We start from the raw sequence: 12,500 nt of genomic DNA, 5'->3' as shown, positions 1-12,500 counted from the left end.
TGCATTGTGTATAGAGTATGTATTGTCAGTATGTAAGTTAACGTTTCAGTCAGTGATGTCTATAGTGGTTATGGTGGCAGAAAGATTAGTTCATATTAATTGTATCTGGCTAGTCTCACAAGACCCACAGGGATGTGGAAAATTGCAGTGTGTCATTCCTCATGCGGTTTTAATGAGTCGTTTAAATTCATTATGCTGGCATGTGCATTATTCAGTAATACTGTTACCTCTGCCATGGGGATTACTTTGTTATGTTTTAAGGCATGGAGGTGGTGTTTAGCCTTAGCTGTTTTTTTTACGTTTTAATTTTAGTTAACATTGGCCATGTGTCCTTGGTGGAGGTGCAGTATGCCGTATCTGAGTGCCCTTCCAGTTTTAGAAATGGATTATTGTACTTTTCTACACTACATCAAAGCAGACTCTTTCACTTTTTTATATTGAGCTAATGGTTCAACCACCTGGGGATCACTTTGCCCACTTTGTCTTCCACTTTGTATTCCCCATGTTATGATTTTACCCTCCTCTGTGATCTGTTAGTCGTGTGTGTGTGTGTGTGTGTGCGCGCACGTGTGTGTGTGTGTGTGTGTGTGTGTGTGTAGTGTGTGTGTGTAGTGTGTGTGTGTGTGTGTCTGTATGTGTGTGTGTGTAGTGTGTGTTGGGTTGGAGTTGGGGTCGGGGGAATTGCCCTCATGCTGTGAGGAGCATATTTAATGAGAGCGAGAATCTTGGAGAATCTCGCTGACTCTAAAGACATCGCTCTCTTATTTTAGGACAAGATGATGTTTAGCTCTGCTCCTTGGGATCCTGGGAGTGTTGCATGAGGGAGCCCCATCGGCTAAGCTAAAAAAACTGACGACTTTATCGGCTAATCTCAAAAGCGCATACATGTAGTCTCTGGTGTGTTCTCAAGCACACTAGGCAGGAATTGGGATTGTGTTCTGCTGTACGTACAGTACTGTAGATGCCTGGCAGTTCATCTCCATGGACCTGTATATGACTTGCACTATTCTACAGCGTTAAAGGGATAGTTCGGGTTTTAAGACACGAAGTTATATGGGTTCCCTGTCAGCAACGTTGTGCATCAGCACTGACTTACCCCCCGACAGCGTCCTGTGAGCCGAGATCCAGCCGGTTTTTGATCGTTTTTGATGCCGGACTATTTTCTTCAGCAAGTTTCTGGGGTCACGAAAGTAAAGTGTTTTTCTTCTCAAAACCATATGCGTTCAACAGAGTGATATATTTGCACCACAAAAACGTTGTCCAGCTGTCAGTAGCGCGCAGTGATAGGAATCGCGAAAAATAAGTAAGTGATAACGAGGTTTGAATTTTTCCTGGACAACGTTTTTGTGGTGCAAATATATCACTCTTTTGAACGCATATGGTTTTGAGAAGAAAAACAATTTACTTTCGTGACCCCAGAAACTTGCCGGACTACTTTCTTCAGCATCAAAAACCGGCTAGATCTCGGCTCACAGGACGCTGTTGCGGGGTAAGTCAGTGCTGATGCACAACGTTGCTGACGGGGAACCCATATAACTTCGTGTCTTAAAACCCCTTTAAGGTTCTTGTCACAAAGAACTCTGGTTGGTACTGTTCTGGAACCACCAGAACATTAGATCCCTGCAGCAGTATGGTGGACTCCTGTGGTCAACCAATGCAATATGGCCATTATGGCTGCTATGGGGATTTTGTTACCCTACATGTGCTGGGCATAACTGTGTCCTTTCCACGTGTCCCCCTTGAGGAGCTGGCAGATGTTTTTCTTTAGTGAGTACCTCACTTCTTAGCGAATATATATCGGAGAGGAACATTTGTTCTGGGACTCTAATTCTGAGGATGAGGACCCCGTCATCAGCTACAGTATGCCTGTTATGTTCTGACGAAGGGCAGAGTTTACTGTACTGGCCAATGTGAGAGATGTTATTTAATGGAGAACAGCAGCTTTGCTTCGGCAAGAGGCAGGCATCAGATCTCAATCAGATCCCTATGTGTCTTTTTGAGAGGAGGCTAGAGGAGATGCACTGTAGATTGCTTTGCCTGTAGACCTGTAGAGTCCCCAGTGGGCTGGAAGATGAACGGTCACTGTCCTTCAGCGTTGGTCATAACTGCTGTTTTTTAGTGGCGTTCTGTCTCTGGCAGCCTTGTGTATGCAGTTAAGCAAATGAGAGTGGGTTTGTTTATTGAGCTTTTTATTGGGCTCAGATAAAAATGCAGCTATTTGGGGGAAATCCTGTAGAGTGAGAGATTTGAGTGTGATCCTACTGCTGTAGAGGGCTTTAGGGAGGGACGCAGGAGGCTTGTTATTTTTTAAGATATGATGAAGAGGAGTAACTTTATGGTCTTAATGGAAGTGTGTGTGTGTCTGTGTGTCTGTGTCCCTGTCCCTGTGTGCATATATTTGTGTGTGTGTGTGTGTGTGTGTGTGTGTACAGTATCTGTCTGTATCTGTATCAGTGTATGGATGTGGGTGTTTACCCAATACCCATGTATGCTCTTCATCTTAAGAGAAAACAGTTTGCGGTTGTGAGAAATGCACACATTACATTATGGACATTCTTACACTAATGCACTTCAGCTGTACTGTATATTTACCATACATGCACGCATGCACGCACACACACACACACACACACACACACACACACACACACATACTTAATCTTAATGCCTTGTGCACGCACATGCACATTACTGTACATCAATGCACTTGCACTCATTTCCTTATACAGTTATAGACCCACCATCTCTCTCTCTCTCTCTCTCTCTCTCTCTCTCTCTCTCTCTCTCTCTCTCTCTCTCTCTCTCTCTCTCTCTCTCTCTCTCTCTCTCTCTCTCTCATACACACAAAGTGTGGTGCTACAGTAGATTAGCCATCAGCCTGTGATCATGTGTGGGGATGGGGTCTGGTGGATGCCAGCCTCTTTCCCCTGTCAGAGAGATGGCCTCCTGAGCCTCTCTATCTGGGTCAGGCCCTCCCCACACACACACACACACACACACACACACACACACACACACACACACACACACACACACACACACACACACGTGCACGTACACGGCAGGTACATTACTATTTCATCTTAACATGCACTCTAGAAATACTCCAGCAATCGGTGGTTCTAACGCTGTGTGTGTGTGTGTGTGTGTGTGTGTGTGTGTGTGTGTGTGTGTGTGTGTGTGTTTTTCTTTCCACATGGCAGCCATTTGGTGTGAATCAGCCCGGTCCTTATGTCATGTATACCTCGGTGGACTCCAACGGCTACCTGAAGAACGCCTCTGGTGAGTGGGACAGTTTTTATCATTCCTCCCTTATTTACCGGTGCACACTCATCCGTGGCTCAGGAAGTCTTGACCGGACAGTGTGTCTGTTTGCTGCTCTTTTATCATATAATTTGTCTGGGAAAATTCTCCTCACACCTCAGTGTGTGTGTGTGTGTGTGTGTGTGTGTGTGTGTGTGTGTGTGTGTGTGTGTGTGTGTGTGTGTGTGTGTGTGTGTGTGTGTGTGAGAAAGACAAATAAGGGGGGACGAGTGGAGGATTCTAAAGCATGGTTTTGGCTTCTACCCTGAAAGGACTTGAAGGGCTGACAAAAGGATGAATGATCAGACCAGCCCCATCATATTAAGCTTCGTCCCTGGAGACTGATGTATACAACCATGCCACTCTCAGTTATATCTCTTATAATCTGAAAAATAGGATCATTTGAGGCTTTTTTTATGAATCGCCTGGCATTGGTGGCCCTGTTGGACTTTGTAAAGACCATGTAACAGCAAGACTTATGGGTAATGAAGTTTTGTGGCCCTGTCCTTGCTGCAGTGCCCCATGACTGAGAGATAATTGAGGGCTTTGCTGGGACAGCGTCCATCTGACCACATCTGGCCATCTCAGTCTTGGGTTATCTCTGCGCTCTCCGTGCTTTCGATCTTAACAGCGCAACAACACACACAGCCATAATGGGAAAGGGTTGGTAGTTGATTTTTTTTTTTTTTTTTTTGTCATTTTGGCTCCTATTGCAGATCATTTCTTTGTGAAAGTGACTGGAAAGGATAAAAACAGCTTCTACAGTTTCTTAGGTTTTGCTGTGAAGTAAAGCCTTGACAATACTGTGTGCGCATCTGTGTATTGTTGTGTATCTGTTTCAATTGTATTGTCAGCCGGTTAACTTATGATGACTGTGTGTACGGAGGTCACACAGACAAATGTTAGTCTAGCAAGGCTTGGGGTTCACAGAAGCTGAAGGCTCTCCTCGGGATGTAAAACAGATAGGTCCTTGGCAAGAGAGTGCCTCTTCTGCCTTCCAATCTCTTCCTCCTCTTCATCTCACCTCTGACCTCCTCTCATCCATCTTCCTCATCCTCCCTTCTGTCCACTCTCGCCTCCTCTCCCTCCAGCCCGCCGCTCCTCTGCTCTCCCAGTCTTCCATTTCTCTCCCCCTGCCCTTGTCCTTCTCCAAACCCCCACTCCTCACACTCCTTCGTCTCCTCCTCACCTCCTTTATGTCCCTAATGGGCCACCGTAATGGCCTATTTTTTAAAGAATAAAGGTGATGGTCTGCACACTGTAATGGCTCCAAAAGAATTCTTTATTAGTTAAAAGGCAACATTTTGATCAACAGATCTTCATCAGGCCTGTTGATCGAAATGTTGCCTTTTAACTAATAAAGAATTATTTTGGAGTTTTTTGTCTGGCACCTGTCTAAAAAAATTTTTTGGATGTGCGCACCCGTCTCTCCGAATACCAATTTTTTAAAGAATACAGCAAGCCTATAGTATATTTATAGACATAGATAGAACATGTCTTTAAATGAAAAGGCAACTGTGTTTTTAATGCCAGGTGTGGCTGTGGGATCAGGTTTCGTATGCCCATCAGAAGTATCAGATAGCACCACAGCTACCAGCCTCTTGTAAAGCAAAAAAGACCATGCTTAATCTTATCTTTTATGAGTGATATACGTTTGTCCAGTCATGCTTAATCTTATCTTTTATGAGTGATGTACATTTGTCCAGTCATACAAAGGTAGCATAGTCTAATAAGCTGCTTAAACGCTAATGTTTTTAAAATGACAGTTTTATTATTATTGGCATATTATTATGTCTGTCTTTCCTGAGGTGACCAGTCTGTTTTGGTTCGCAGTGGCATGGCTCGGCGTGCATGAGTCGCTCCAGTCAGACGTGTCTATTTTTAGGGACAAGTGTGAGTGTATTACACGCACGGTCGGGCAGTCGGCTCCTGCTCTCTCTCTCCTCCCCACATTTCACCCCAATTTATCTCCCCCGTATCTCTCCTCTACCCTCTCTCCTTTCTGCTCTCTGTTCGGCCTTTTCTCTCTCTATTTTCTCCTCTCTGCTCTGTAGTTTCCTTCTCTCTTTTCTCCTCTCTGCTCTGTCGTTTCCCTCACTCCTTCCTTGGCTGCTTTTTAGTTCTCCTTCTGTCCTTCTGTCTCTCTCATCCCCCCATTCCTCCATTTACCCCCCCACACCATCTCTCCCCATTCCTTCACCTCCTCCGTCCTGGTCAGTGACCATGGCCTTTGGAAGGCCTCTCTCCTCTCTCCTCACTCATCTCTGTCTCCTCATCTATCTCTCTCTCTTTCTCTCATTCTCTTCCTCTCTCTCTCTCTCTCTCTCTCTCTCTCTCTCTCTCTCTCTCTCTCTCTCTCTCTCTCTCTCTCTCTCTCTCTCTCTCTCTCTATCTATCTATCTATCTCTCTGTCTCTCAAACACACCCTTATCTCCCATATTCTCTTCTCTCCCTCCTCTCTGCTCTTCCTCTCTTCCTGGTGGCCCTTGCATCTCCAGTGTTGCCCTGTGAGGTCTCCTAAAGTGATCTAAAGCCTGCCCCCCACCCCCCTAGCCCCCCTGGCCTCCTGACGCTGTAGGAGGAAGATGAGGAGGAGGAGGAGGAGGAGAGAGGAAGAGTGCCGTGAGAGGGAGACGAGGGGCGAGGCTGACACGCGGTTAATATCTCCAGCGGCGACGCAGGCCGACGTGACAGGCCCATTTCAAAGATAGATCGCTAAACGGCCAAAGGGACAGAAATTATTTTCAGATAACTGGAAATAATGGATTTGGGCTGCTACTGCTCGGCTCTGCGTTGCTCCGAGAGTTTGAGGAAAAAAAACGGCTCGGCTTTTATTCTTCTCTTCTCTCTCTCTCTCCTTCTCTCTCTCTCCCTCTCTGTGTTCCTGTCTTCCCACAGATGAATAGTCTGCTAGGGCTTCCTCCTACTCCACATGCATTAGTCTCTGTGGATTAACCAGGGAGCCTCCACAGATCCCCCTCTGATTGCTGCAGGACAATAAATTGAGCAACCAAGGGAACACACACACACACACACACACACACACACACACACACACACACACACACACACAGTTAGTCAGTGCAATCATACTTTAGTGGATGCATGTTGTTTCTTCTCTGTGTTTGTGTGTCTATGTAGATATATGCACCTGTGTGTTTGTTTTTATTGATTAATCGCAGCATGACATGGAAGTTATGTGAGAATTTCAGCTGAGATTTGATGGAAACTTCAGTGCAAAGTGCTACTCCTGCACCCTCTCCACCCCCTCAACCCTCTCCACCCACCCCACCTCTCTCCACCCCATCCATTCCCTCTCGCTCAGCCTCGCCTCCTCCCCTCTGAAGCGCTGTCAGGCCTGTGATGCCAGCCTCAGGGATAACTGTTGTCCTTTCAGAGATCAGTGCCAGCTGCCATCCACAAAGAGGAATGACAGAAGTAGTGTTTACACAGCTCCTCTCTCTCTCTCTCTCTCTCTCTCTCTCTCTCTCTTACCTTCTCTAGTCTCCCTTTTTCCTATTCTCTCTCCTTCATTGCATCTCTCTCTCTCTAATCCTCTCTCTCTGTCTCTCTCTCTGTATTTCACTCCCTCTATCTATCTCTATCTTTAGTCAAAGATTTCTGTATCTTCCCTCTATCTAGCGAGCTTTCTCTGCTCTCAGGTATGTTAGTGTACAAGGGCAAATCACAAACATGGCCCGACATGAAAGAACAGACAGACAGACAGACCCTTTGGGGAACTGAACAGTTTTTGCCAGTCCACCCTGGAGAGCGGAAACATAAAACCTGCTCACAGACAGATCAGGCATCAGCAGGGACCTCTCCTCATGGGAGTGAGAGCTGTCTGTGGTGCTGGGGTGCTTGTAGCGCTGTCCGTGGTGCTGAGGTGTGTACGGCGCTGTCCACGGTGCTGAAAGGGATGCTAAGGCACCGTTAGTAGTGCAGAGAGGGGAAGCAAAGGTGCCATCAGTGGTGAACAGGAGAGGTTAGGGAGGCCATGGTGCTGAGGGGAGGTTAGGGTGCAGTCTGTGGTGATGAGGTCTGGTTAGGGTGCAGTCTATGGACTAAGGGGTGTTTGGTGGGATTAGGAATGGGGTGGGGTGGTTGACAACAGGTTGAGGGTAATGGCTGGTCGAGGGTCGTTGTGGTCAAGGCTTAGGTGAATACTTTTTCACTTTTATCGGGTTGGGGGTGATTTGAAATGGATCGTAGCTTAATTGGAAAAGTTATCATAGAACTAAAACAAAAAATGTAATGTGGCTGGTTTCCGCTGATTGGGCTATTTTTCTTTAATAGAATTGAACTCATAGTGTCTGGAAGCTGGGATGCAGACAGTGCAGCGGGAGCTCCAGGAACCATAGAGAGATAATTACACTGGCAATTATACTGCGCTGAGCCAGTCAGGACATAGGAAAGGAGCCTGCCAGTGCAGGAGCCTGTATGGTGAAGAGGGAGGTGGGGGGAGCTGAGCTGGTTGGAGGAGAATATGTAATGTCCTCTTTTAGTGAAGTGTATGTGTGTGTGTGTGTGTGTGTGTGTGTGTGTGTGTGTGTGTCGGGGGGTGGTCATTGCAGCACTACTTATGGTCATTTAAGGATGGTTGGGGTATTTTCAGACATAGACAGAATTATCTCATGTTCTGGTGTGTATGTAGGGCTATCGTTGTGGATGCATCGTTGTGGATGCAGTAGGGATGTGGGGATGGAAGGCCCTGGCTGTGGTGGGGCTGGATGCTGTAGCGGATGTGGTGTGCTGCTGCTGTAAGTATGTTGGGTCTGGCTGTGGTGGTGGTGCTGGCTGGCTGGCTACTGAAGCTGCTGTGAAGACTGACTGACTGGGCAGGGCTGTGGTCCCCTGGGCCTCTCACTGAACACTAATACATTCGCTCGGTTCAAGCATATTTATTCTGTGGATCACACCCTAGGGAGTCTTTCTCTCTCTCTCTCTTTCTTTCTCTCTCTCTCTCTTTCTCTCAAATCAAATGACGCTTTATTAGCTTGAATGAATGAATACATTATTTATGCTCTCTCTCTCACTCTCTCTCACTCTCTCTCTCACTAATATACCGTATATATACATATATATATATATATATATATATATATATATATATATATATATAGCTCCATCTCCCTTGACACTAAACCCCTCTCTTCTCAGTCATGTTCCCACTCTTTCTTGTGTTGTCCCCTGTCACAAATGGAGACCCAGTTCTGATAGTGGTGAGAAGAGGAAAGAGTTGAGGGAAGGAGGGAGGGAGTTGCAGGAGATGAAAGAGTGGAGAGGAGGAGAAGGAAGAGTGGAGAGGGATCCGGGGCCATCTCAGGGGAGATGAGCAGGAGATGTGGGGTCTGTCCAGGAGCTAATGAGATGGAAGACAGGTGGAGGCTCCAGTGTGCTGCTTATCACACACACACACACACACACACACACGCACACACACACACACACAAAGCATACTCACACATTTCAGCTCACACACACACACACACACACAGACACACACATTCAGCCCTTTAGCCCCTCTCTGTTAACTCCCTGGCTTTGTTTAAAAATATATATTTTTAAATTTCCTAAAAATGAATATTATAAGATTAAAATATTTTTCTCCAGTGTTAAGCTTCAATTCATCCTTACATTATTAGCTTGTGAAAGTATGTAGCCTGTAGCCTGTGCAGTGTAAAATATGTTAAAAAAGCCCCATATGTTTTCTCTCACTGCTTTCCGCCAGCTTTCAAGAAAATCATGCCTGTAGTTTTGTGCGATCCTCAGGGGAACAGTTGCTATGGAACTTTGCATTTTGACACTGACCAAAAATGTCAAGGCGTGCTTAGCCTACATAGCCAGCAGCAAGATCTGTATAGTAATTGTATTGTATTATGATTATTATTATGATTGTTACTATTGTAATGTGGGGCAACAGTTTGAGCGAGGCAAAGCGGAAATGTGGATGAGAACCGTTTAAAGACACAGCAGTCTATGTTGGACCACTCAACTGTTTGATTAGCCTAAGGTCTGACCTGACAAAAAAAAATGTATTTGCTAACCCTTGATTCAGGTGATGTTGATAAGCTAATTCAGACCAGTAGGCTGAAGACTGCTTGAATTTAAAGGGCTTATATATTGTGCCCCCAAGAAAGTAATTCTTTGAAAATTTTTATTAAAAAAATGGCTGTCAACTACTGATTTAGTGTACAGTATGATACATTTAGCCTTTCTTGTGTATACGAGTGTCCCTCTGCATGAGTGTCCTTATTAGTGTGTGTGTGTGTGTGTGTGTTGTATGCATGTGTGAGTGAGATAGCACCATAGAGGAGCATCATTAGTGTGGGCTACTTAGTAACTAGAGGCAGCTGCTCCTTCCTCCTTGAGAAAAGCGACGCCATTAGTGTTTGCGGGCCGGGGGAAGCAGATGTTCCCTTCGACCATAAACCTGGGCCGACCCGGCCACCGTTTATTGGACATTTATTGCAAATTGCCCCGGAAATTTACAAGGGTGTCATTCACCGTCCCAACCCACTGTGACTCTTTGGCCAAACAGAACATCTTGATCAGATACATAATGCTGTTTTCTGCCGCAGTCATTTGAATTGCTTCTTTGTGTGTAGAATATGAGTGTGCAAGTGTGTGCGTGTGGCTTTTTATGGATGTGTCAGTTTTTCATTGGAGAAGAAAAAAATACAGAAAGAGAGAGAGAGAGAGAGAGAGAGACGCATTTTTATCTTATCTTGGGTTCCTTGCGCAGTCACCCAGTGCGTAGCCACCTGACAGGTGTTAACTCCTCTGGCTCTGGGTGTGTTGGAGTATAAAATTGTGCTAGCCACTGTGCTGAAAATGAAGGGGGCAGTAGCCCAGGGCCTCTGCTGCTCACTGGACAGCATGGAAGCCTCAGGTTTGTTGATCTGTCAGGAAATTGCTGTCCGATTTTTGAACACCAACATTCATTGTGAGCAAAATCTGGTTCAGTAGTTATAGTGTGAGTAAACCGAGTCAAAGGAACAGTCAATATAGTGTACACTACAGTATGTGTGTATGTACAGTAAGTGTGTGAGGGAGTGGATGTGTCTGCATTTGAATCTTATGTCAGTGATTCAGTGAGAGATTTGACTACGTTGTGTGAGTTAAAAAGTGATGCTTCTGCAAGGAACATTGCCATGAGAGAGTGCATATTTAAGTGTGTGTGTGTGTGTGTGTGTGTGTGTGTGTGTGTGTGTGTGTTCGCGTTGCCATGACCATGGCCTCCTCACCTCATCCCTTTATGACTGTGCGTGCCTTTTCCTCCACATACCCTCATGACGTAAACCAGTACACTCACCTCACAATTCTCTCTGCCACATTTCCCTTTCTTTTATCTCTCACTCTCTCTCACACACACTTTCTCTATCTTTCTCTCTCTCTCCCTCTCTCTTCTTTCTCTTGTTCTTATTCTTGCTTTCCGTCTTTGTCTTTCTCCCCATCACTCTCGCCACCGACTAGAGGACACAGACTAATTATCATCCAGAATGGACAGAGACAGAAGCAGAGCGGGCGAACAAAGACAAACGCACACAGGCAAACATTAAAGGAGAGATAAAACCGTCAAAGCGCCAAGACAAGTTGAAGAAGAAAACGATTAGAAAGGGATGGAGAGAAATCTAATCATTAAATACCTGAGGGGAGGAGAAGAGAAAACAGGGACTTATTCCTCTGCTTTTGTCAGAGAAAGCTACTTCTACCTCAGAGAGAGAGAGGGAGAGAGAGAGAGGGGGGGGATAGATACACCTCTATCTCAGCAGCAGAGAGAGTGTTTCTTTTTTTCTCTTATGTTCTTATGTTCTCGTATGTTATGTTGTATGTAACAATAGCTTTGGCAACGCAGTTCCCATACAGTCATGCTAATAAAGCAACTTTGAATTTGAATTTGAATTTGAGAGAGAGACCTTTACCTTAGAGGAAGGGAGGGAGAGAGAGGGAGGGAGAGAGAGAGAGAGAGAGAGAGAGAGAGAGAGAGAGAGAGAGAGAGAGAGAGAGAGAGAGAGAGAGAGAGAGAGAGAGAGAGAGAGAGAGAGAGAGAGAGAGAGAGAGAGAGAGAGAGAGAGAGAGAGAGAGAGAGAGAGAGAGGGAGGGAGGGAGGGAGGGAGGGAGGGAGAGAGAGAGAGAGAGAGCAGAGAATATTGCAGAGAAGGAGAGAAAGGGAAGGCATTGGGAGAAAGGCAGAAAAAGGGCAAGAGATGAGGGGTAGGATTAGCACTCGTTTATTGTATCAGTTTTCCGACCATTGCATTACAGCACCCTCAGAAGCCCACAGGCCATGAGTAGCCCCAGCATAGACATCTCATAAGATCCCCATCCACCCAGAACCTGGACCCCTGAGCAGCGAGGGAGAGGGCTGAGTGGATGGAGCCCTGAGAGACAGAGAGGAGGGAACCAGGGGAAGACAGTGAGTATTGAGAAAAATCAACTGTGGTAGTTAGAAAAAAGAGAGGAGGCAAGAGAGAGCTGTAAAGGCAGCAGGGTGGAGGAAGAGAGGAAGATGGAGAGAGAAGACTTGAAAAGGGCAGCAGGAGGAATGGAGAGAGAGAGAGAGAGGGAGATATGGAGATGGTGAGAGAGGGAGGGAGATATGAAGATGGAGAGAGATGGACATAGACATTGGTAAAGAGAGAAAGAAAGAGGGGGGCTGCAGAGGGTAGAGAGAACGATAGAGATAAATAGAGAGGAGAAAATGAAGATGGAGAGAGAGAAGGGGGGAGGAGAAAGAGAGAGTGAGAGAGAGAGAACGCGCAGGCAGAGGATGAAGCACACCCAGTTCTTACATGTTTACGCCTACACCGAGGCGGCTTTGGAATATCGCGCCTCTTGTCCTCACTGACCTAGCCGGGGAATGGGCCGGTTAAACCTAGCCGCGGATGAGGCGGCGTTCAGTCAGTTAACGGCTTCCACACACACACACACACACACACACACACACACACACACACACACACACACACAAAAGCACATACAGTACGTTTTTTCCTCACGAATCTACTGACAGTGATCCAATGCTCCACAAAAAAACAGGTGTTTGAAGTGTTTTGTACAGTAAATGTATAAAAGGTAAAAAGCTGAAATATCCCTTTGTTGCCATGCTTGCAGTTGAGCTCTGGTGCATCCTACGTATATCAATGGTCTTTGAGATGCTTCTACAACTTGACTGGAGTCCACCTGTGCTTAAA

The 12,500-nt window shown here is 45.9% G+C and overlaps 1 protein-coding gene across 1 annotated transcript in view; it reads left to right on the top strand.

Moving 5' to 3' along the window:
• itfg1 (integrin alpha FG-GAP repeat containing 1) overlaps positions 1-12,500 on the top strand; it is a 158,579-nt gene that overhangs the window by 119,545 nt on the left and 26,534 nt on the right. Inside the window, 1 exon segment of the mRNA XM_062549756.1 lies at positions 3,204-3,282. Coding sequence (XP_062405740.1) covers positions 3,204-3,282 — 79 coding nt within the window.

This window comes from Sardina pilchardus, chromosome 11 (assembly GCF_963854185.1).
Source record: "Sardina pilchardus chromosome 11, fSarPil1.1, whole genome shotgun sequence".
In the NCBI taxonomy this organism is placed as follows: Eukaryota; Metazoa; Chordata; class Actinopteri; order Clupeiformes; family Clupeidae; genus Sardina; species Sardina pilchardus.
This window is presented reverse-complemented; position numbering and strand designations above follow the sequence as displayed.